The following is a 26057-nucleotide window of genomic DNA, read 5'->3' as shown; positions in this document are numbered from 1 at the left end:
TAAATCTCCCTCCCCCTTTTCTTTTAACAAAGAGCTTGATAAGGTATCTTCTGAAACTATATCCCAACCACCTATTTCCTAGCCAGGCGTAGTGGTGCATGCTTGTAACGTGGCTGAGATAGGAGGATTGCAGATTCAAGGTCAGCCCAGCAATTTGTGAGCCCCACCCACAATTTAGTGAGACCCCATTTCAAAATAAAGAATTAAAAAGAGAGTAAAATAGTTCTGAGGGTGTAGCTTAGAGGTAGAATGCCCCAGAGTTCCATCCCCAATACTGCAAAACAAACAACAAACAGCTTTTACAATTTATTTTGGAACTGATGTCAAACAAATCTTCTAGATATAGGAATTATATTTTCTTCAAAGACAAAGCGAAGCAGGACGTGGTAGCACACACTTGTAATCCCAGTACTTGGGAGGCTGAGACAGGAGGGTGGTCGCAGGAAACTTGATCGGAGCTAATCTGTGCCACTAGGGCTGCATGACTTCGGTACATTACTTCACAGGATGTTCCCTTTTCCTCTTCTGTGATTGAAAGGGCCACCTTACAGAGTTTCCTGAGCATGATTTAAAATACTGCCTTGTGAAAGTATTTTCTCTACCACATCTCAGTGTTTTTATCTCCATGTTCTTTCCGGTCTTGGGATTGTTGAGACTGGGGCGTCACTACCCAAAACACCTATGCATCTCCACACGAGCCAGCAAGTCTCAAATGCCGGGGCAGCTTCAGGGTTCATTGGATCTTGCCACACACTCCTGGAGGCGTGAAAAGAGCGAAATAAGACAGAGCCGGACGTGGGCGCACGCTTGTAATCTCGCACGGGGAGGCTGAGACAGGAGGATCGCGGTTCCTGGACAGCCTCAGCTACTACTTAGTGAGGCCAATTGCAACGCAGTGAAACCCTGTTTCAAAATAAAGAATAAAAAATAGGGCTGGTGTATCTCGGAGGTAGAATGCCCCTGAGTTCCATCCCTAGTACTGCCAAAAAAAAAAAAAAAAAAAAAAAAAAAAGTAAAATAGGACCAGGGCAGAAGAGTCCTGTCTCACTGGGCATGGTGGCGCGCACCTGCAGTCCTAATACTCGGGAGGCTGAGCCAGAAGGATCGCAGGTTGGAGACAACAGCCCCAGAAACTTAGTGAGACCCTTTCTCAAACGAAAAAACCAAATAGGGCGGTGGTTGTAGCTTAGGAGGGAGAACGCTTTTTATTTCAACTCCCAGCACCAAAAAAAAAAAAAAAAGCTCCCATCACGCGCGCCTCCGCACGCGCACGCGCAGTGGCCGCCCGTGCTCTTCCCTCCTGCGCGAGGGGGGCGGGCCGCAACGTGCCCACGCCGCGCGCTGACGTCATGCGTGCGACGGGAGCTGGAGCCTGCAGTTGCGGGACGTGCGTCGCGGCCGGCGCTGCGTGCGCTGCGTGCGTGGCGGGAGGGGGCGGAGCTTCCGCCGGGCCGCGGTGGGCCAAGTCGCCTGCGGCGGAGGAGTAACTACTCTGGCTCGCGGGCTGTGGCCGGAGGTTTCTCGTTCCCTTCCCAGAGGGGTCTACCTGTGGTCACAGAAGCAGTGGCTCGGCCATGCCCCACTCGCGGCCCAGGCCCCGCCGGGGCGCCGGGGGTGGCGCGGGCACGGCCGGCCGCGACGAGCTGGTGGCGCGGTCCCTGCAGAGCGCCGAGCACTGTCTGGGCGCCCAGGACTTCGGCACGGCCTATGCCCATTACCTCCTCGTGCTCAGCCTGGCCCCGGAGCTGAAGGACGACGTGAAGGTGAGGTCTCATCTTTCACCTGCTGGCCCAGCATCTTAAAAAAAAAAAAGAAAGAAAAGAAAAAAAGAGAAGGCGGTGGGGGAGTTTCCCCCAGGGTTCGTGGTTGGTGGTTGCTATTTACCGTTCACTCTTGTCTCCTTAATTTTAATCACGTCCACACACAGTCCAGCAGAAAATCCTGTTGGCCACACTTCAGAATGCTGTCTAGAATCTCATCTCTTATCCTTGTGGTCGTCGTGATTATTTTGGTCCAAACCTCCATATGATCTGCCGATTGTTGCATTAGATTCTCTGCTGGGCTCTCTTCTGCAGTCTGTCTCAACACTGCCAGCATTTTGTAACACAAGCAGAATGATGCCACTTCGCTGTTTCAAAAATTACAGCACACCAAAAATTCGGAAGGTCCTGGAATTGTAAATGACTCCGCCGGTGGGTGATCCTCTGAACCCCCTACAGCTAATTTAAGCATGCCTTTGCTTTGCAGCCTTTCCTTTTGTGTGTGGAAGGAATACTGTGGGTCCCTGTAGTTGAATAAAATGTGCAATAACCTGGGTGTGGAGGTGCACCCCTGTAATTCTAGTTCTAAGGAGACTGAGGCAGGAGGATACCAGGTTCTAGGCCAGCCTCAGCAGTTTAGACCTGATGCTGTTTCAGAACAGGACTAATAAGCCTGATGTGGTGGCGCATGCTTGTAATCCCAGTACGTGGGAGGCTGAGGCAGGAAGATCGCAGGTTCGAATCCAGCAGGCAACTTAGCAACACTCTCAGCAACCTAGTGAGACCCTGTTTCCAAATAAGAAATAAAAAATCGGGCTGGGAGTGTAGCTCAGAGGTAGACTGCCTCTGGGTTTAATCCCCTGTACCAAACCAAACCAAACCAAACAGGGCTGAGGGTATAGCTCAGAGGTAGAATGTGCCTCCATTCAACAACAACAATAACAAAAGTGCAATCAACTAAAGTAATCATTTGATGATAGATCTTTGAACTACAATAATTACTTTTGCTACAGTTACCTGTTGAAATACTGTACATTTTTTCTTAAGTTTCAAATCTAAAATTCAAAAAATGATTTAACTTAATTTCACATTCATCTTTTTCTTTGGTGTGTATTTCAGGGCCAGCTGCTTACTGTAGGAGGAGATGATACATTGAGATAGTTTGCTCTCTTTATGTAGGCAGGTGTAGAATAATGGGTCAATCCAAGTGTTCTTTCTTTAGTTCTTTTTTTCTTAGTTTCCTGTTCTCTAAAGAGGGATAATGCCTGTCTTAAAAAATATTTAGTGGCTGGTATGGTGTTATGCACCTGTAACCCCAGTACTTGGGAGGCTGAGACAAGACGATCACAGGTTTTAGGCCAGTCTCAGCAACTTACACCCTGAGCAACTTAGCAAGACTCTGTTCCACAATTAAAAAAAAAAAAAAAAAAAAAAAAAAAGGGCTGACTGTAGTGGTGCATGCTTGTAATCCTGTTACATGAGAGACTGAGATAGGATCATAGGTTCAAAGCCATCTTTAGCAACTTAGAGAGGCTCTCTGTACTTAGTGAGACCCTGTTGTTGTTTCTTTTTCTTTCTTTTTTTTTTTTTTGTGGTACTGGGGATTGAATCCAGGGGCATTCTACCTCTGAGCTATACCACCAGCTCCATTTTCTGTTCTTTATTTTGAAACAGGGTCTCACTGAGTTGCAAAGGGTCTTACTAAGTAGCTGAGTGTGTCTGTGAACCACAGTCTTCCTGTCTCAGCCTCCCAAAAGCTGGGATTACAAGTGTGCGCCACCACGCCTGGCTAAGAGACTCTGTTTTAAAATAAAAAACAAAACTGGGGTGGGGGTATAGCCTTGAAGAAGAAGACTCCTGGGTCCCATCCCTAATATCCCCCCACAGTAAATCAATAAATAGGCCTGGGGGTGTATCTCAGACGTAGAATGCCCTTGGGTTCAATCTCCAGTACCAAAAGACAAGCAAACAAAACAAAAAATCAGGATTACACACACACACACACACACACACACACACACACACACACACACCACACACACGTAGGAGAGAAACAGCAGAGGGTCATATGGGAGCCCAGAATAGTTTTCGAAGTGATCAAATTGTCCAATTCTGCATTATTGCCATGCATTATACCCATTTGTACGTGTGTTTCTTTGGTAAGCAGTGCTTACTACAGTTGAATGAAATTTAAGATAATCATTCAATAATAGATTTATTCTCTGGAATCTTCAATTGGTGTTGTGCATTCTTTTGTCCTTATTGATGTGCTTACTTTTCTTGTTTGTAAAGGAAACTTTTCAGTATACCCTCTTCAGATGGGCTGAAGAGCTTGATGCACTCAGTCGAATACAAGACTTACTTGGTTGCTATGAGCAGGCCTTGAAACTATTTCCTGATGATGAAGTGATTTGCAATAGTATGGGGGAACATCTCTTCAGGTTTGTAGTGATTTCTGTATTACTTGTTCAGAATTGTTTTGTTTCAGTCTGAATCAGGGATCAGTTATATAGTAATTTGAACTTGAGAAGTTTAATGTAAAGAATTAACTATAGCTGAGGGATGGGGAGGGATTAGTTAGTAACAAGTAAAGAGAACTCAAAAAAAAATATAGGAGTAACTCATTACTCCTGTATTAGTTAGTAACAAGTAAAGAGAACTCAAAAAATATAGGAGTAAAAATATAGGAGTAAAAAAATATAGGAGTAAAATATAATAGACATGTAACAGCATAGCAGTTTTAATGTTGTATAGTATACTATCTAGTAATTATTGCCCCTAGAATTGAGATAGAGTATCCAAGAAAGAGTCCCTTTACTGGACTGAGCTCCAGCTCTTGCTTCTGGACTGAGCTTACTGGACTGATCTTGCAGCTCTGGTTCACAGAGTGGCAGAGAAGTCACTGTGGTACCTTGCCAGAGAACTTGTAAATCTGTTCTCTGGAGCTTGCTGGCATTTGCCTTTGGGTACCCTGAAAGACTTCTGGGAAAACGTCAAACCAGAAGCACTTTCTTACAAAAGCACTCAGTAGGGTCAAGTCCTGGGCATAGCTGCCAGCGGTTGGATGCTGCTGGGTACCGTGTGCTCAGGAACCTGGTGCTGGAGAAGCCCTGAGCCACACTGGAACCTGGAAGCAAAGCTCTTTCCTCTTGCAGTGTCTCCAGCACATAAAGGGCCAGGTACATTTTTTACATAGGCTCACTGCTTAATGCTTTGTACAAAATAATGAGACAATTCTTGTTTAGGAGACACCATTATAATCCCTTATTCTGTATAGAAAGGTCATTTATATATCCCAGTAATTGTTTTCTAGTATTATTTCTTTTCTCTTCTGGTAATATAAAATTTTATCCAATGAAGAGATTCGTGTAAGAAATACGTATCAAACTTTTTAGCCTTGGTAATGTAACTACTGTACATTTACCAATTTTAGTTAACATCATCTAGGGAATAATACTGAATCCTCTTTTTTTGGGGAAAACTGGGGATTGAAACCAGGAGCATTTTGCCTCCAAGCTCCACTCCCAGCCCTATTTTTTATTCTTTATTTTGAAACAGAGTGTCACTAGATTGCAGAAGGCCTCACAAACCAAATCCTCCGCTCTCCGCCTCCCAAATGCTGGGATTACAAGCATGTGCCACCACACCCTGCTCCAGTAAGTCCTCTTACATAATAACCTTAAGAACAAAACTTTGAAATTAAAATTGTGTAGACTTTTAACTAATTTGAAGAGTTATTAAAAATCTTTTTAAACAAATTTCATTAAATGGAAAGAGTTTGCTACTTTATCAAATAGGGTGCCTAATTTTATCTTACAGGTTATTTAATATAAACAAACAAGCTTCAGTTGACAAATCTGCCTTATTTTCCTAATTAATACTGAACAATTATAAACTATCAAATAGTTGTCTCTTAAAGGAGTATTTAAGCCTCAGCTCCTTAGCAAGGTCCTTCGCAATTCAGTGAGACCCTGTTTCAAAAAATAAAAAGACTAAAAAATAGGGCTGGGGGGTGTAGCTTGGAGGCACAATGCCCCTGGGTTCCATCCCCAGTACTGCAAAAAAAAAGTTAATGGGCTATATTTCTAGATTATAGACACATAGTGATCATAAACTCAATAACTGAAGATTGACAGACTTTTGGCAGATTAAGACATATAATAATGGTACAACTAACAGAAACTGGTCTGGCAGTAGATGTAGCTGACTCCTAATAACCATTCTGAGAGAACAAGACTGCAGGCCTCTGGAGAGGAGCCTACATGCCATGGCACTCATGTCTTACAAGCTGGGCGTGGTGGACATGCCTGTGACCCCAGAACTTGGGAGGCTGAGGATCATGCTTTTGGAACAGCCGTAGCTACTAGTGAGATTCTCAGCAACCCTTTTCAAAGGTTTTTTAAAACAAAAAATTAAAATAGCAGGGGGTGTTGCTTGGAAGTAGAATGCCCTGGGGGGTTCAATTGGCAGTACCATCAATTAAATAACAAGAATTATTCTTTTTGTAAGACTTTTTTTTTTTTTGGTATTGGGGATTTTTTTTAAAAACAAGGTCTCACTAGGTTGATAAGCGTCTCAGTACTTGCAGAGGCTGTCCTTGAACCTGTGATCCTCCTGTCTCAAAATCCCAAGTACTGGAGTTATAGGCATGCACCACCATGCCCAGCTTGAAGGAATGGTTTTAGAATAAACTGGTGTTGTACCAAGTCAGTTAAGTGGAGGATGACTGTAAGAGCTACTCTACCTTAGTTCAGTCCTAATTCATATTTTAATACTTGTTAGTGACCTGGGATGCATAAATACAGTAGGGATTTGAGGAGGAAAGAAGTCATGGGATGAGGATCACAGCCCTCAAAGTTTCCCACTGACACAGCCTCCCACCCTCTGGGATTTGAGGTGCTGGGAAGGGATTCTCAGGCCAGGTGAGTGGCCTGAACAAAAGCAGGGTCATTGGAACAAATTGCCGATGTGTTTTATCTTTGTTATTATTTTACTCTAGAATGGGCTTTAGAGATGAAGCAGCTGGATATTTTCACAAAGCGTTGAAGTTGAATCCTGATTTCAATGATGCAAAGGAGAATTTTTATCGAGTTGCAAACTGGCTAGTGGAACGCTGGCACTTTATCATGCTTAATGACACCAAGAGGAATATGGCTTATAATGCAGCAATACAAAAGGCAGTTTGTTCGGGGTTCAAAAGTGTTTTGGACATTGGAGCAGGAACTGGAATATTGAGGTTTGTTGTGTTTTGATTAAATATACCTGTATAGTAATGTACATTCAAGATTTGCCAGATATGGAAAATTTTAACATTGGAATTAAAAATAGCAGTTATTTGTCATAATCTTGTTACAGTTATTTATGCCATTATTACTGCTGTAATTTTTATTATAAGTTTCATTTTATCAAGGGCTGAGAAAACTGTTAAGAAAAGTCTTGAGATTATTACTGAAATTTTATTTTTTGGTACTAGGGGTGGAACCCAGGGGCCTTCTGCCTTTGGGCTATACCCCAGCCCTATTTTATTTATTTGGAAATAGGGTCTCACTAAGTTGCTGAGAGCCTGACTTTGAACTTGTAATCTTCCTGTCTCAGCCTCTCAAGTACTGGGGTCACAGGTATGCCCCACCATGCCCAGCTTACTGAAATTTTGAACAATGGTACTAATATTCTGATGGAATCTAGAAAGCCTGTTAGCATTTTTCATATCAATTATATCTTGATAGGGTAGATTTTCTGACTTGTAGTTAATTTTTTTAAAATGCTGAATGAGTAACCATTGTTTTAAAGAATAAAAAGGAAAACTTTATGTTTTTGGTTTATTTATTTATTTTTATTTTTTTGGTGGCACTAGGGATGGAACCCAGGGACTTTTCTACCTCCAGGCTATACTCCCAGACCCATTTTATATTTTATTTGGAAACAGGGTCTCACTAAGTTGCTGAGAGCCTCACCAGGTAGCTGAGGCTGGCTTCGAACCTGCGCAATCCTCCTGTCTCAGCCTCCCAAGTGCTAGGATTACAAACGTGTGCCACCATACCTGGTTTAAGACTTTGTTTAAAGCATTATAATTCCATTTCAGTTTGAAAAAGTACAATGGATTATTTTTTAATTAATTTTTTGTGTGACACTGGGGATGGAAGAACTCAGGGGCATTCTACCTCCAAGCTACACCCCCAGCCCTATTTTTTATTCTTTATTTTGAAACAAGGTCTCACTGAGTTGCAAAGGGCCCCACTAAGTACCTGAGCCTCTCTGAACCTATGATCCTCCTGTCTCAGCCTCCCAAATGCTGGGATTACAGGTGTGTGCCACTATGCCTGGCTCTTAATTTATTTTTTGATGGAGCACTTTTTATCTTTGTAGTATGTTTGCTAAAAAAGCTGGAGCCCATTCAGTGTATGCCTGTGAGTTATCTAAGACCATGTATGAACTTGCCTGTGATGTAGTCGCTGCAAACAAGATGGAAGCAGGGGTAAAACTCTTGCATATGAAGTCACTCGACGTAGAAATTCCAAAACACATTCCTGAAAGGTATTGTGTGATAAACTGATTTTAATGTTGTAATTCATCGTTTTTTTTAAATTAAGATACATTTCTAGGTTCTAGACTTAGCAAAAATGCTACCTAACAGGCTTTGTAAAGATAGGATATAGAATAGTTTAATAAGAAATTTTCATGATAACATCATATACTTCAGAAAATATTTAAAGCTCTAAATTTGTGGGAAGGAATTTTATAAGTACACTTGACATTTATCAAGTTCTTTTTTACTTTTGTTAATTTCAGTTTTCTAATTTATAAAAGTGGATAATAGATTTCTATATGATCAATAACTCTTTAAAAATTATATTTAAAACATAAGCTATTCAGACTCAGTGGATGTATCACATTTTGGGTTAATGTCTTTGTTTAAAGTGCAAGCTTGGCTGGGCATGTTGGCGCACGCTTGTAATCCCAGCGTTCGGGAGGCTGAGACAGGAGGATCGCTATTTGCAGCCAGCCTCAGCAACTTTGGTGAGGCCCTCTGCAACTTAGTGAGACCCTCCTTAATTTAGTGAGACCTTGTTTCAAAATAAAGAATAAAAATAGGGCTGGGGGTGTAGCTCAGAGGTAGAATGCCCCTGGGTTCCATCCCCAGTACTGGGGAGATATATATATATATATATATATATATATATATATATATATATATATATATATATATATATATATATATATATATTGTATATATATTGCAAGCTTTGGGAGTCAGTTGCCAACATATTTTGGCCTGCTGCCTTTAAATACTCTTTTGAGTGTCATTATGTAAAGCTTGGCTTTTTAGCATGTTATCTCACTGTGATCTATACCAGGAGAATAAAGGAATTTTCAAACTAGAGAGTTTAAAAAATCCTCTGGTCCAATGCTATTATTTTAGCGACAGTTTTTGCTTCTTTCTGTTTTTATTTATTTATGTTTTTGTGGTACTGGGGATAGAACCCAGGGGGCATTTATCTCTGAGCTACACCCCCAGCCCTACTTTTTATTCTTTATTATTTGAAACAGGGTTTCATTGAGTTGTAGAGGGCCTCACTAAGTAGGAGCTGAGCTGTCTTTGAACCACAGTCCTCCTGCTTCAGCCTCCTAAATGCTGGGATTACAAGCGTGCACCACCACACCCTGCTCTTCTATTTTTTTTTTTTTTTTTTTTTTTTTGGTGGTACTGGGGTTCCTGGAAGCCCTTCTACCTCCGGGCTACGCTCCCAGACCTATTTTATATTTTTGAAACAGGGTCTCTTAAGCCAGCGTGGCTGGCTTCGAACCTGCGCGATCCTCCTGTCTCCGCCTCCCAAGTGTGGGGATTACAAGCGTGCGCCACCACGCCCGGCGGTGCTCTTCTATTTTTAATAGCACTGTTTTATTACCTCTTCTGGGTTATATGTTTTTTCATCTTGAATTCAATTTATCTTAGAAGAAGATTTTTTCATACTCTTGTTATTTGAACTCTGATTTTTAAGTCTTCCATATATAATAATGTTTGCAGTAGTACTTAAACTTTTTAATAATCTCTACATTCATTCTCATGAAAGAAATCTATTAGATTGTTATGGCAGGTGTATGCTTACTTTATGGAAAATACTTACTGTCCTGAATTGTCTTAGTCTAACAAAATCCCACAGACCTGGAGTAAACATCAGATGCTTAGTTTCTCGGGAAGTTTCTCTTCCTGGCCTGCAGACCGATACCTTTTCATTGCATCTTTGCCTGAGCTTTTCTAGAACTTTTCTAGAAAGTTCTCTAGTGTTTCTTCTTGTAGAAGGACACCAGTCCTGTTGAATTAGGGCCCCACTCTGATCACCTTATTTAACTTTAATTACTTCCTACGGGTTCTCTCCAAATGCTGTCATATTTGGGGTTAAGTCTTTAAGACTATTCGAGGGATACAATTTTGTCCATAACATGAATCAAAGGTTACTTTAATTCAGTTTGTACTTTTCTCAAAGATAAAGTTCTAGAAAAATTACTGGCTTTGAGTCAGGAAATAAGAATTCCAGTATGGAGCTGGGCGTGGTTGTGAAGGCTTGTAATCCCCGCACTTGGGAGGCCCAGACAGGAGACTCACAGACTCAGCCACTGAGGCCCTTTACAACTTAGTGATCCTGTTTCTAAATAGAGAATAAAAATCAGGACTGGATGTGTAGCTAAAAAGAATCCCAGTGCAGACTCTTGCTAATTCATTTTGACTGTAGGCAGATGTGTAGACTGTTGGATGTTGGCCTAGAGAGTTGGAGACACCTTTTGCCCTCTCAGTGTGTAGCCATGAGCATTGGCTGTTTTCTTTGTGTGTGTCTATCACTGGGTGTAGGCACTCTGGGGGATGGCAGTGGCACTCTTGCTCTCAAGGCACCTGTGACTGAACAGGAAAATTTAGAAATGTTCACCAGACTTTATCTTCAGACTGCAAAAGTGGATGATACTGATAATAAGGGCTAAAAGAGTTCAGAGAGGGGAGAAGTTATTTTGGTATGACATTGAGAAGAATTTTCTAGAAAGAGTGGAAAGATGAGCAGAGCTCTGTAGACTAGGCTCTTGTGAAGGCTCCAGAAGCTATGAGAGTTACCATGATCAAACGACCAAGAGTCACATGTGGGTGATGCATTGTCACAGAAGATGGGGACTGGAGAGGGGGGGTTTGAGAGGAGGCTCTTACCTGCATTAAACGTTACTCGTAGTTGTGTATGGTGGCTCATGCTGTAACCCGAGTACTTGGGAAGCTGAGACAGGAGGGTCACAGGTTCAAGGGCTAGCCCGAGAGGCACCCTTACCAACTTGTTGAGACCGTTTAAAAAGAATTTGGTGTATACCTTGGAGGTAGAATATCTCTGGGTTTAATCTCAGTACCAGAAAAAAACATTGTTAGTTGTAGGTCCAGAAAAATGACAGGTGAGCAAGATAGTTCATTTAATAAGTAGGACTCATCGATGATAGAGGATACTCCGGGAGAGATGATAGATATGAACAACTCTGAGGACTTAGACAGTGAAAGAGGAGCTTGTGGGCTGTCGTCAGCCCTCCCCCAAGCAAGGGGGTGGAGCCAGTGCAGAAGAGAGGAGCCTGAGGACCTTTAGAGATAAGTTCCTGGAAGTACACCAGCAGATTTTAAAATGAAATGTACTGGGAAATGTTACATGTGCGCAGTTGCTGTAGTATACTCTTCTCTCAGCTTTGACAACTTTATATAAATAGCATGATACTTTACTTACACATATCTTTAAAAAATCATTCTATAGAGTATCCCTAGTTGTAACAGAAACTGTCGATGCAGGTTTATTTGGAGAAGGAATTGTGGAGAGTTTGATTCATGCATGGGAGCATTTACTTTTGCAGCCAAAGGTAAGCAACATGAAAATGCTTAAATTTGATTAAGAGTGCATTATTTCATAGTTTTATTGGGCCCCTAGAGTATTTACAAAATGATATGTTTTCCACTGTCGAGGTACATACTATGCAGTTGGGAAGAAATCTATGTAAAAAACATTTATTGACAACATAATGCAATGTGTACCTCTGTGCCCAAGTGAGGTATACAGGCCAGAAATACTTGTACTGCAGGGAGGAATTATTAGGAATTGAGGTTACCTTGTGAAGGTACTGACTATGTGTAATTCTTTTTATTTTTGCGGGTCTGGGGATGAAACCCAGGGGCATTCAACCTCCAAGCTACACCCCCTGACCTATTTTTTTTATTCTTTATTATGAAACCGGGTTTCACTGTGTTGCAGAGGGCCTCACTAAGTAGCTGAGGCTGTCCACAAACCGCGATCCTCAGGTCTCAGCCTGCCAAATGCTGGGATGACAAGCGTGCGCCACCACGCCCGGCTCTGACTGTATAATTCTTGAGTATGGTTATTAAAGGGAGGTAGTTAGCTGGGCACTGTGGTATATTCTTGTAATCCCAGTATACTTAGGCTGAGATTGGATGATTGCAGGTTCAAGACCGGTGTGTGTTAATTTAGCAAGAACCTCTTAGGAAATAAAAACTAATGGGAGGCTGAGATTGGAGGATTACAGGCTCAAGGCCAGCCTCAGCAGTGTAGTGAGACTCCAGGGAGACCCTGTTTCCAAACAAGAAAATTTAAAAAAAGGGCTCAGAGGGTGATGCCCATGGGTTCAAGCCCTAGTAACACTAATGCTGACACACACACACACACACACACACACACACACACGAAAGATGAAGAGGGTTTCACAATCCTCCTTCCTTGGAGTTTTGGCAGATTGTGAGAAGGGAGTACATTGATATTGGTGGCTTGGTACTGTTTTAAACTTCCTGTTGAATCCAAGCTATTGACTGGGGAGGATTAACATATTTTGTATAGAAATCTTCCACCGTGCCTTACATATCATAGATATGTAACATATTATGAATGAAGGGATATTAACATGTAATAAGAATTTTCTCTTTACAGAAGATATTTGGATTTAAAATAGCTAGTCAGGTGTGGCGATGAACACTTGTAATCCCAGCATTTGGGAGGCTGAGACAGGAGGATGGCTGTTTGTGGCCAGCCTCAGCTATTTAGTGAGGTCCTTTGCAACTCAGACCGTTTCAAAATAATAAAAAATAGAGTTGGGGGTGTAGCTCAGAGGTAGAATGCCCCTGGATTCAATCCCTAGTACCACACACACACACCAAAAAAAGCTATTTAAAGGTTGAAAATAAACTAGGCATGGTGACAAATGCCCATACTTGTGAGGCTGAGAAAGGAGGGTCACAAGTTCAAGGACAGTCTCCGGAAAGTAGTGAGGCTCTCAGCAACTTAGGGAAGAAAACAAAAAATAAAAAGGGCTGGAGATAGAACCCAGGTGGAATGCCCTTGGGCTCAATCTCGAGCACCCCTAAAAACAAAGCATATACAGGAGTGAAAATATCCCCTTAAAGAGAAAAATCCTTCATTTTTTCATTTTCCATCTTTTTAAGTTTTTAAAATTTTTATAGCTTGTCATTATATACACATTTTTTGCATATACATGATGATTTTGTTGTATTTTCAGACCATAGGTAAAAATGGTAATTGTGAAAAGTATGGGAAAGTTATACCAGCAAGTGCTGTTTTATTTGGGATGGCAGTGGAATGTGCAGAGATAAGAAGACATCATAGGTAAGTGGCTGAATAGTAAATACTAGAAATAGGAGTTTTAAGGACAGTACTGTACTTGAAAAGTTGTTTATTGCATTTATTTGGGTGAGGATTTGTAGTTTGCTGTCTTTAAATTCATGTTTATTCTTACTTATTTTTGCCTCTTTTTTATTTTATTTATTTATTTATTTATTTATTTATTTATTTATTTATTTATTTATTTTGGTGGTACTGGGGTTCCTGGAAGCCCTTCTTCCTCCGGGCTACACTCCCAGACCTATTTTTAATTTTGGAAACAGGGTCTCTTATGCCAGCACGGCTGGCTTCGAACCTGCGTGATCCTCCTGTCTCCGCCTCCCAAGCGCGGGGATTACAAGCGTGCGCCACCACGCCCAGCTATTTTTTTATTTTTATTTTTATTTTTTGTCAAACTGAGGATTGAATGGCATTCTACCTGTGAGCAACCCCCCAAGTCCTATTTTATTGTATTGTGAAACTATGTCTTGCTAAGTTGCTGTGGGTCTGTATTAGGTGAACGTGGAGTTAGGCATGTTTATCTTGAGTAGGTGCAACAAAATAGTTTTCCAAAACAGTTTTATTAATGTTATACTCCAGAAGCAGTATGAGACTATATCCTCATCAGCACTTAATGGAATGAGATTCGATGCTCATTTTCCCACTCCTGGGGTTTGTGCTGTGTATTACAGTTTTTATTACTTTACACTGGTGATTCTTGAAGCCAAGCAAGTTTCATATGCTTATTGGCATTTTGGATATGCATGTTAGTGAAGTGTCTAGGGCTTTTGCCCATTTTTGTTTGTATTGTATTTACAGGAATTTAAAATATGTTTTGGATATAAACTTTTAATTAAGTTATTAAAATTTGGATATATATATTACAGATATTTTTATTCAATGGCTTGCATTTTTATTTATGGGAAGTTCTTTTATGAGAAGTTCTTAATTTTAATGTTGACATATTTGTGTTTTTTATAGTTAGTAATTGAGTATGTGTGTGTATATCTTTTTCGATGAAGTCTTATTTCATTTTTAATTTTTTTGGTGCTGGGGATTAAACTCAGGGGCAGAAGTTCTGCTTCTGAGTTACCCTCTAGCCATATTTTATTCTTTTCTTTTTGCAGTACTGGAGATGGAACCCAGGGGCATTCTACCTCTGAGCTACACTCTCAGCCCTAATTTATTTTATTTATTTATTTTTTTGGTGGTACTGGGGTTCTTGGAAGCCCTTCTACCTCCGGGCTACACTCCCAGACCTATTTTTTTTTTTTTTTTTATAATTTTGAAACAGGGTCTCGTAAGCCAGCGCGGCTGGCTTTGAACCTGCGCGTTCCTCCTATCTCCGCCTCCCAAGCGCAGGGATTACAAGCGTGCGCCACCATGCCCGGCCCCCTTATTTTTATTCTTTATTTTGAAACAGGGTCTCACTAAGTTCCTGAAGGCCTCGCTAAGTTGCTGAGGCTGGCTTTGAACCTGTGATCCTTTTGTCTTAGCCTCTCAAGTACTGGGATTATAAGCATGCACCACCATGCCTGGCTTATTTTTTATTTTGAAGTAGGGTCTTGCAAAGTTGCCTAGGGCAACTTTGAAAGCTTTGAAAGTCAGCTAAAGCTGACTTCAAACCTGTGATTCTTCTGTTTCAGTCTCCCAAGTACTGGGACTACAGCCGTTTGCCACCATGCCTGGGTTCATTTTTGTGTTTCTTTTTGGACTCAATAGTAAATGGTGTTATTTGCTTCTTTAAAATATCTTTCTTCCCTCCTATGTTCTCTCACTAGATTGAGTATTAAGGACATCGCTGGTATCCATTTGCCAACAAATGTGAAATTTCAGAGTCCAGCTTGTTTTTCTGTAGATACTGAAGAAACAGTTGAACCTTATACAACTGAAAAGATGAGTCGAGTTCCTGGAGGATATTTGGCTTTGACAGAGTGTTTTGAAATCATGAGAGTAGATTTTAACAATCCCGAGGTAAAAAGTTGGATTTTGATTTTTAGGCATTAAATTTCATATATTTTTATTAGATAGCACCATCTTATTTTGAGTTTGCATGAGATCCTAACAATTCTGAAATGATTAGAGGACAACAAGAACTTCTTTCTGAAATTATTCCCTTTCTTTAGGAATAAAAAAAACTCCCTATGATTTACTTGGAATGTATAGTGTGCCAGGATTGTCTAGGGGACCACCAACACCTTGCTGCAGCGGAGTTAAAATTATCCTTATGGCATGCAGATGAGGAAAGCGTTGTCCACATTAAGTCATTTCTGCCAGATTGATTTATTCATCCTGTGAATGCAGGGGCAAGAGTTCTAACTCAAGTCTTTCTTACTTCGTTTTATATTACTTCGTTTTATATCATGCTGACTTTCAAAATATATTTTTTAAATGAACAGTGACCCACATCTTAAAGTTGTATTTGCATTAGGGTGACTAGCCATTCTAGTGTGCCTACAACTGAGGGATTCCTCAGAAAGAGAAAGTTCAGTTTTAAAACCTGGACAGAAAGGCCGGGCGTGGTGGCGCACACTTGTAATCCCCGCGCTTGGGAGGCAGAGACAGGAGGATCGCGCTGGTTCGAAGCCAGCCTCGCTAGCTTAAGGGACCCTGTTTCCAAATGAAAAGGTTAAAAAATAGGTCTGAGAGTGTAGCCCGTGGGAGTGTGTCCCGGAGGTAGAAGGGCTTCCAGGAACCCTAGTACCACCAAAAAAAAAAAAAACCTGGACAGAAGCTGGGCATGGTGGTACACACTTGTAATCCCGGTGCTCGGGAGGCTGAGACAGGAGGATCCACAGGTTCCTCAGAAGTCAGCTTTGGCTAATGAGTGAGACTCCCAGCAACGTAGTGAGACCCTGTTTCCAAATAATGTATAAAGTAGGTCTGGGAGTGTAGTCTGGAGGTAGAAAGCCCCTGGGTTCCACCCCAGTGCCACACACACATAAAAGAGTAAAACCAGGACAGTCCTGAGAAAAGTTGAACAAGTCAGTCACCCTAGTTTGTATGTGTGTGTGTTGGCATGTGAAATAAAAAGTGCCAAATGAAATCGAGAAGGGTTACATGAAGTCTTTTTCTGAAGGTCTTAAATAAGATTAAATGTTCAAGTAAACAAATGTTTTAGATAAACCTGCCTGAGACCAAAGGCTTTGTGAAGGTCATTTAGCCTGAGATTGAAAAAATTTAACAAAGTATTCCCCAAAAAGTTGTTACTAGTTTATTCTTGAGGTAGTCTGCAACATCTTAACACTTTGATTGCTTCCTGAGGCTGAGCCATTATTCCTTTTCTCAAAATGGTGTTACTCTAATTCCAGTAGGGAATGATAACATTGTAGTTGCTAATTACCTCAAAGATACACTTTCATTACTTTAAGCCTTTTTTAACTTTAAATTTTTTTTTTTGCCACAAACACACAGAAACCTTGATACGGTTTTAGTTTTGAAAGCAGTTTTGCCAATTTAACATTTTTCAGCAGTACAGAAGAACAGATATGAAAGCACCCTGGTATTTTTCTTCCCCAGGTCTTTCCCCTCGTCACTAAAGTACAGCTTTTCTGACTTGGTTTTACTGTTCTCCTGTCCACACACACACTTTCTTTGTGTGTGTATGGTACTGGGGATTGAACCTAGGAGGGGCATTCTACCTCTGAGATACACCCCCAGCCCTATTTTATTTTTATTTTGAAACAAGGTCTTGCAAGGTTAATGAGAGTCTTGCTACTTTTTTTTTTTTTTTTTTTTTTTTTGCGGGTCTGGGGATGGAACTCAGGGGCATTCTACCTCCGAGCTATACTCCGGGTCTCACTGAGTTGCAGAGGGCATCACTACGTAGCTGAGGCTGTCTGCGAACCGCGATCCTCCGGTCTCAGCCTCCCGAATGCTGGGATTACAAGCGTGCGCCACCACGCCTGGCTTAGAGTCTCACTACTTGCTGAGACTTTCCTCAAGCCTGTGGTCCTCCTGTCTCGGCCTCCCAAGTACTGGTATTACAAGTGTGTACCACCATGCCTGGCTCTTTTTGTTTTTAATAATCTTTATTGCTTTTTTGCTTATGTTTGTTATCCAGCAATATGCCTTGGACTTCTCTCTATCGATAATGTATATCTGCCTTACTTTTTCCTTATTCTAAAATATATATAGCTGCTTGAAATTCTGGTATACTAGATCAGAGATTCCTGTGTGGTATGCCAAGATGCTGATTGCCTGAGAATGCTCGGCAAGATAGAACTTGAGTGGTGGGCAGTGGAACGATGTTGAAGCACGTATAAAATCCTCTCATTCCTTTTATGTCATTTGTTTGTTTTGTTTGTTTGTTTTTTGGTGGTACTGGGGTTCTTGGAAGCCCTTCTACCTCCGGGCTACACTCCCAGACCTGTTTTATTTTTGGAAACAGGGTCTCGTAAGCCAGTGCGGCTGGCTTTGAAACTCCGCCTCCCAAGTGCGGGGATTACAAGCGTGCGCCACCACGCCCGGCTTATGTCTTTTTCTTCAGGAATTAAAAAGTCTTGCAACTAAAAGGCCTGATCAGATCGGTGCTCCGGTTGTCAAAGAAGGCATCCTGGATGCGGTCATGGTCTGGTTTGAGCTGCAGCTTGATGATGAGCACAGCTTATCTACAAGTCCTAGTGAGGAGACGTGTTGGGAACAGGCTGTGTACCCCGTGCAGGACCTTGCAGGTAGGTCTTGTCCAAGTTCTGTTGTTTTTTTTTTTTAACTAGTTGCTTTAATCCTCTTTTTAAATCATGGCAAGAATTTTATTCTCATTCTCTCTCTCTCTCTCTCTCTCTCTCTCTCTCTCTGTATATATATATATATATATATATATATATATATATATAGTGTGTGTGTGTGTGTGTGTGTGTGTGTGTGTACTGAGGGTGGAACCCAGGGTCTTTTCTACCTCCGGGCTACACTCCCAGACCTATTTTATACTTTATTTGGAAACAGGGTCTCACTAAGTTGCTGAGAGCCTCACTAAGTAGCTGAGGCTGGCTTTGAAACTGTGCCATTCTCCTGTCTCAGCCTCCTAAGCACTGGGATTACAAGCGTGCGCCACCACACCTGGCTCTGAGAATTTTAAAAAATTATTTTGGATATGACATTTTCAGTCAAGGGAGGTTGGTTAAATCATTGAGAATTTTTTCTCTTTCAAAAGTAGATTTTAATAGTAAAATATATATAGTTACAAGCCAGGTGTGGTGGCTCACACATGTCCCAGCATTTGGGTGGCTAAGACAGGAGGATCATGGTTATTGGCGAGCCTCAGCTATTTAGTGAGGCCCTTTGCAACTTAGTGAGACCCTGTTTCCAAATAAAGAATTAAAAAACAGGGCTGGGGTGTAGCTCAGAGGTAGAATGACCCAGGGTTCCATCCCAGTACACACACACACACACACACACACACACACACACACACACACACTATCTAATATATATATATTTAACAAAGATTAAAATAACTGCATATCAAGACATTCTGTCTTTAAATTGGGTCAAATTTTTCTGGTTATCAATAGATGAAACAAATACTGATCTTTTTTTTAATGGAAAGAATTTGAGAAGTATTGTTTTTAGTGAAGGAGTTCTTTTTGTGTGTGGTACTGAGGATTTAACCCAGGGACATTCCACCTCTGAGCTACACCCTCAGGCCTTTTTATTTTTGTTTTGAATCAGGATCTCACTAGGTTGTTGAGAGACTTGCTATGTTGCTGAGACTGGCTTCGAATCTGATCTTCCCATCAACTGTCCAAATACTGAGATTATAGTCATGTACCACCATACCAGGCAGTGCAGGAGTGCTTATGCCTAAGATCATCTCATGACATCTTAGGAGTCTCCAGGTCATAAAAATGCACACATTCAGATAAGCACAACATTTTACAATGTCAGAGAGTTCATAGATTCATGAACTTGTCCATGTAAATTCTATGTTAAAGATAGACTTTTTTAGGGGGGAGGTGTATATGTCTTATTGGGGATTGAACCCAGGGCCTCTCTTCTGGGTTTTACCCCCAGTCCTATTTGTTATTCTTTATTTTGAAACAGAATTTCACTGAGTTGTAAAGGGCCTCACTAAGTAGTAGCTGAGACTGTCCACGAACTGCGATCTTCCTGTCTCAGCCTCCTGAGTACTGGGATTACAAGCGTGTGCCACCATGCCCAGCTACTATTTTATTTTCACATAAGGGTCTTGCTAAGTTGCCGAAGCTGGCCTCGAACCCATGATCCTCCTGTATCAGCCTTCCTTACACTGTGATTATAGTTGTGTACCACTGAACCCTGCTTCAAAGGTAATTTTTACATAGAATTTTTTTTACAACAGTTTGATGGATTTCAGTAAGTTTGAGCAGTTGAATTGCAAACAAAAAATCTACCCTTTTTAGGTGGAGGGTAATCATTTCTATTTAGTCTTTTCATCAAGGATCTAATTTTGGCAAGATCATTAAGTCATGGAATCTGTATAGTGATGTGGCTAGCATTTTGTTTTGTTTTGCTTTGTTTTTGGTGGTACTGGGGATGGAATTCTTCTACCTCCGGGCTACACTCCCAGACCTATTTTATATTTTATTTGGAAACAGGGTCTCTTAAGCCAGCTGAGGCTGGCTTCAAACCTGCGTGATCCTCCTGTCTCCGCCTGCCAATCATGGGGATTACAAGTGTGCGCCACCACACCCAGCTAGCATTTGTTTTTTTTTTTTTTAATGTGGTTTTGGGATTGAACCTAGGGTGCATTCTACCTCTGAGTTACATCCCCAGCCCTAATTTATTTGAAAACTGGATCTCACTAAATTGCTAAAAACCTTATTAAGTTGCTGAGGCTGACTTTGAATGTGGGATCCTTTTGTCTCAGTCTGCTAAGTACTGGGACTACAGATGTGTCCCACCACACACACCCGCTCTAGCATAGTGTTTTAAGAGTCAGCCAGATAGATTTGGATTCCGATTTCCACTCACTTATCTAGTGCTTTCTGCTGTTCTGCCTTGCTAGCTATTTCAATTACAAAATATGATGGGTTTAAAATGCTTACTACAGTGATTGGCACTCAGTAAATAACATTTTATACCTGTGTATTTATTCTCTCTTTTTTTTTTTTTTTTTTGGTGGTACTGGGGTTTCTAGAAGCCCTTCTACCTCCGGGCTACACTCCCAGATCTATTTTATATTTTTTTTATTTGGAAACAGGGTCTCTTAAGCCAGCATGGCTGGCTTCGAACCTGTGCCATCCTCCTGTCTCTGTCTCCCAAGTGCGGGGATTAGAAGCATGCACCACCACATCCGGCTTTATTCTAACTCTTTTAATAACTAAGTATCTTTTCTATTTTTGTCTCTTTCTATCTCTTGTAGGGAAAGGACATTTTAAATGTTTAAACATAAAAACAATAACATATTTTGACAACAATTACAATTATACATTTATATTTTAAGTTTTATTCTATATGAAATTTATAGAAAGCTTTATATTATTTTCATTATAGAACTTATTCCTTATACTTTGAAGTTTCTAAGCATGTCAGAATATCTAAATACTAACAACTAAGAAATATTACTTACAAAAGCTGAGTGTGGTGGTGCATGACTGTAATCCCAATACTTTTAAAACTGATATGGGCAAGACTGCAGGTCTGACACCAGCATCAGGAAATTAGGGAGGCACTTGTTTCAAAGTAAAAAATAAAAAGGCAGGGGGGTGTAGCTCAGAGGTAGAATGCCCCGGTTCAAACTCCAGTAATGCAAAAAAGAATTACTATGAAGATTCTGTTGAATGCTGCTTTGTTCTTCTGGAAATCTCTTAAAAGTCTCCCATTATGTTAAAGTGAAATTTGGTATTACTCCCTGGCTTTAATCTTTTTTTTGTTTTTGTTTTCTTCATTACCAAAGGATAAAATCTCCCGCAGCACTCTTCCCCTCTTTTTTCCCAGTTTGGGGGCATGATGATAGCTATTGATAGTAGTAAAATAAAACAAAAACTCTATAATATTGATAGTCTTAGGGTCCATTAGTAGATTTTTTAAATCTCCTTATTATGCTACAAATATTAATCTTAAAATTTTAGTTTTTCTGTAGTATAGCTGGTGAGATTTCCCAGTTTTGTGTATATTAAATTAATAGATGTAGTCTTTCCTGTAGTGATTCAAAGAATAGGGGATTAGATGGGCATCATGGAGATTTTTCTGTGATCTTGAAGCTTAAAAGCACTCTATATTAATCAGTTATAATTTTTTTCTTTTTTTTAATTAATGAAGACTATTGGGTAAAGCCTGGGGACCATGTTACAATGGAAGTGTCCTGTCAGGATTGTTACTTAAGAATCCAGAAGATTAGTATTTTGGGTTTGGAGCATGAAATGGAAGTTACAAGTAGTTTTACCAAGAATAAAGACTTGCTCTCCTTGGGCCATGAGGCTGAACTCTGCAGCGCTTTGGCTAACCTTCAGACCAGTCAGCCAGATGCTGCAGAGCAGACATGTGTATTGGAATCCACAGAAATAGCTTTGCTTAACAACATCCCATATCATGAAGGCTTTAAAACGGCAATGAGGAAAGTGTTGTCTTCACTGGCCCCAGAGAAACTGTGTCAGGCCATGGACACTCACTGTCAGGACGGTGAGACAAGCTCGGAAACGGGACAGAATGATGCTGTGCACGGCGCCCCTGAACCTTTCTACGTCTTAGATGTGTCTGAAGGCTTCTCCATTCTGCCTGTCCTTGCCGGCACACTTGGGCAGGTGAAGCCTTACAGTTCTGTGGAGAAAGACCAGCATCGTGTTGCTCTGGACCTCATATCTGAAGCCAATCACTTTCCTAAGGAAACACTTGAGTTTTGGCTGAGACATGTGGATGATGAATCTACTGTTTTGCAAAGGCCAAAATCAGACAAGTTGTGGAGCATAATTATTTTGGATGTCATCGAGCCATCTGGGCTCATCCAGCAGGAAATAATGGAAAAAGCTGCAATATCCAGGTAAAACACAAAGTACAAAATGTTTAGGTTTTTTTTGTGTGTGTGTGTGGTAATGGGGATTGAACCCAGGGGAGTTCTACCCATGAGCTACATTCCGGCCCTTTTTATTTTTTGTTTTAAAACAGGGTCTTGCTAGGTTGCTGAGAGTCTTGCTAAATTGTTGAGGCTGTTCTTGGAACTTGGGATCCTCCTGTCTCAGCTTCCCAAGTACTGGGATTACAGAAGTGCACCACCACATCAAGCCTAACTTTTAGTTTTTTTTTAATGTAAATTAAAATTTTACATGTAAATTCTTTTAGTTCTTTAATGGTGCAATGGTAAAAGTGAGTCAAAAGATTATTGTATGTTCCTCAGGCACAGATTTTCAAGACTTGTGACTCGATGCCTTCCTCTTTGTTGTGTAGGTTAGTTAGTACATTTTCCTCCTAAAGGAATCTGCATTATATGTATAAGGAAGAGAGCCTTCTTTGGATTTGGGTAACTTATACTACTATAGGAAATTAGGTGTAGATTTATTAAAACAGATGAAGCATTCAGGGTAGAAAAGGAAAAGAAAAATATCTTTCTGACATAAAAATCATATACTATAGTGTGCATTTAATAGCATGTTGGGAGAACAAAGTGCTTCTTGAGAATAAGTTCCAATCTTACTTTTTTGGAAAAGATTAAACCCAGGAGTGCTGTACCACTGAGTCATACTCCCAGCCCTTTTTAAATTTTTGAGACAAGGTATCACTAACTTGCCAAAGGTGACCTTAAACTTGTGGTCCTCCTTCCTCAACCTGAGTGGCTTGGAAATACAAGCATGCACCACTCTGCCGTGTCTCTTGAGTCTTAAAATCTTTATTTTATATAGTTTTCTCCCTAAAAGTATTTCCCCTTCTTGTTAGGTTGCTTTAGGAAACCTGGCTTAATATTTAATATTGAAAGTAAATTTGATTAAGTTTTAAAATCTTTAGTAGATCTGCTCAAATCTTCAAAGAAAGCAGTATTTAACATTTGGAGGCCTAGATTTATTAAAAAGGAACATGCATAAGATTTAAAATTTTACACTATAGGAACAGGGACTGTTTTGTGTTAAAGCGTACAGATCACTTCTTTTTTTTTCTATATGAATAGAATTTTAAGCACATACTTGAAAGAGGAGCTAAAGAATTCATATTTAGTCTCAGATTGTCACTGAATAACTGAAAATAAATTTTTCTAAGTCAGTATCTATAAAATGAGAATACTGGATTAAATGCTTTTGAAGACTTTGGTTCTGTGAATTCCTCACACAAGTAAAGTTAAACTTATTTGGTATGGTCATTTTGAAAAATCATATGTTTACCTAATTATTTATTTTTATTTTTGATTTAATGTTGAACTTAAGGGAAAATTTCAAGAAGGGTAAATGTACTTTGTACAGATTTATCGATTATTAGCATTTTCTTCTATTTGCTTTATCATTCTTTTTGATTCTCTGTTTTTTGTTTTTGTTATATTTCTTTTGTAAGAATAGGTCAGGAGCAGCATAATCTTTAGAACTAAATACTTAAGTGTGTATATTCTCTTCTCTCTTTTTCCTTTTTTTTGGTGGGTCTGGGAATGGAACCCAGGGGCATTTGACCTCCAAGCCACACCCCCTGCCCTATTTTTATTCTTTATTTTGAAACCAGGTCTCACTAAGTTGCGGAGGGCCTCACTAAGTAGCTGAGGCCGTCCATGAAACCACGATCCTCCTGTCTTAGCCTCCTGAATGCTGGGATTACAAGCGTGCACCACCACGCCCGGCTCTCTTCTCTTTTTTCGTGTGTGTTACTGGGGATGGAACCCAGAGGCATTCTACCTCTGAGCTACAGCCCCAGCTCTGTTGTTGTTATTATTATTATTTGCAGTACTGGAGATGGAACCCAGTCTACCTTTGAACCTCCAGTCCTATTTTTTATTCTTTATTTTGAAATGAGGTGTCACTAAGTTGCAGAGGGCCTCACTAAGTAGCTGGTGTACCCAGGATCCATGTACTGGGATTACAAGAGTGCGCCACCACTCCTGGCTTCTTTTTTTTTTTTTTTTTTTTTTTTTTTTTGGTACTGGGGGTAGAACCCAGGGGATTTTTCTACGTCCGGGCTATACTCCCAGACCTGTTTTATACTTTATTTGGAAACAGGGTCTCACTAAGTTGCTGAGAGTCTCACTAAGTAGCTGAGGCTGGCTTTGAACCTGTGCGATCCTCCTGTCTCAGCCTCCCAAGAGCTGGGATTACCAGCATGGCTTCTATTCTTTGTTCTTATTTTGAAACAGGGTCTCACTAAAGTTACAGAGGAACACACTAAATAGTTGAGGCTGTCTTTGGACGTGTGATCCTCCTGTTTCAGCCAAGTACTGAGATTACAAGCATGTACCACAATGCCTGGCCTTAAGTTTGTATTTCCTAAGAACAAATATTCTCTTATGTTACTACAGTATAGTGATCAAAATCTGAAAATTAACAGTGATACAGTCAATACTGTTTAATCCCAACTCATGTTTAGATTTTCTCTGTTGATCAAGCTTTTATCTTTTTTATTCCCAGTCTAGACTCAAATGCAGGATTATAGCTGGGTGTGATGGCACATGCTTGTAATTCCAGTACTAGGAGGCTGAGACAGGAGGATCACAGGTTTGAGGGTAGCCTCAGTAAGTAGTAAGATCCATCAATCTAGTGAGAACCTGTTTCAAACTAAAACAGAGCTGGGGTTTAGCTCGGAAGTAGACTGCTTTTGGGTTTAATCCACAGTACCACAAAACAAGACAAAAAAGCAGGATTGTGCATTTGCATTCAGGTGTCAGTCTCCTTAGTAAATTGATCTGGAATAATTTCGCAGCCTTTTGGTTTTTTTTTATGACTGATGTTTTTGAAGAATACAGGCTAGTTATTTTGAATGGCCTTTTATTTGAGTTTGTCTGATGTTGCTTCATGATTGCACTCCTGTGTTTTTGGCAGGAATATCCACAGAAACGATTTGCTCTGAGTGCATCGGATCAGACAACACACACATCTCTTTGTTCTGATACTGATGATGATGTACTATGTGGTTAAGTTTTATCTTCCAGTTTTCTCCATAGACACAATGAAATTTTTTAACCAGGTGTGGTGGTGGTGCATGCTTGTAATTCCAGTATTTGGGTGGCTGAAACAGGAGGATCGCAGGTTTGCGGCCAGCCTTAGCTTCTTAGTGAAGCCTTCATAAATTAGTGAGACCCTATTTCAGAATAAAGAATAAAAGCTGGGCGTGGTAGTTCGCGCTTGTAATCCCAGCATTTGGGAGGCTGAGACAGAAGAATCATAGTTCGCGGACAGCCTCAGCTACTTAGTGAGGCCCTTTGCAACTCAGTGAGACCCTGTTTTAAAATAAAGAATAAAAAATTGGGCTGGGGTGTAGCTTGAATGCCTCTGAATTCCATTCCCAGTACTGCAAAAAGAAAAGGAAAGAAAGAAGGAAACTGAAATTTTCCCTTTTATAGTCAATATTTTACTAATGAGTAATTATGTTTTGAGATGATATGGATATTCCATTCCTTATTAAACATTTACTCACTAGTTTTAGCCTCCATTGGTGAGTTTTTTTTTGACAGCTCTATCACTTTTTTTTTTTATTAAGGAAGGGCTTTTTGTTATGTCCTATATATATAAGGGATAGACTGAAATGTTTGGCACACAACTGGATTCATCTTCTA

General features: G+C 40.4%; 1 protein-coding gene across 1 annotated transcript in view; it reads left to right on the top strand.

Moving 5' to 3' along the window:
* Positions 1 to 1574: 1574 nt before the first annotated feature.
* PRMT9 (protein arginine methyltransferase 9) overlaps positions 1575 to 26057 on the top strand; it is a gene marked incomplete at both ends in the record, with an annotated part of 36622 nt that continues 12139 nt past the window's right edge. The window contains 9 exons of the mRNA XM_080697435.1: positions 1575 to 1763; positions 4053 to 4201; positions 6760 to 6996; positions 8127 to 8294; positions 11534 to 11636; positions 13299 to 13405; positions 15181 to 15373; positions 17889 to 18072; positions 21641 to 22358. Of these exons, the coding sequence (XP_080553561.1) occupies positions 1575 to 1763; positions 4053 to 4201; positions 6760 to 6996; positions 8127 to 8294; positions 11534 to 11636; positions 13299 to 13405; positions 15181 to 15373; positions 17889 to 18072; positions 21641 to 22358 (2048 nt within the window). The remainder of the gene's footprint in view (positions 1764 to 4052; positions 4202 to 6759; positions 6997 to 8126; positions 8295 to 11533; positions 11637 to 13298; positions 13406 to 15180; positions 15374 to 17888; positions 18073 to 21640; positions 22359 to 26057) is intronic.

The sequence above is a fragment of the Muscardinus avellanarius genome (assembly GCF_963383645.1).
Source record: "Muscardinus avellanarius genome assembly, chromosome: 6".
Lineage (NCBI taxonomy): Eukaryota > Metazoa > Chordata > Mammalia > Rodentia > Gliridae > Muscardinus > Muscardinus avellanarius.
The sequence above is the reverse complement of the archived record's forward strand: the minus strand, read 5'-3'. Positions and strand labels throughout refer to the sequence as shown.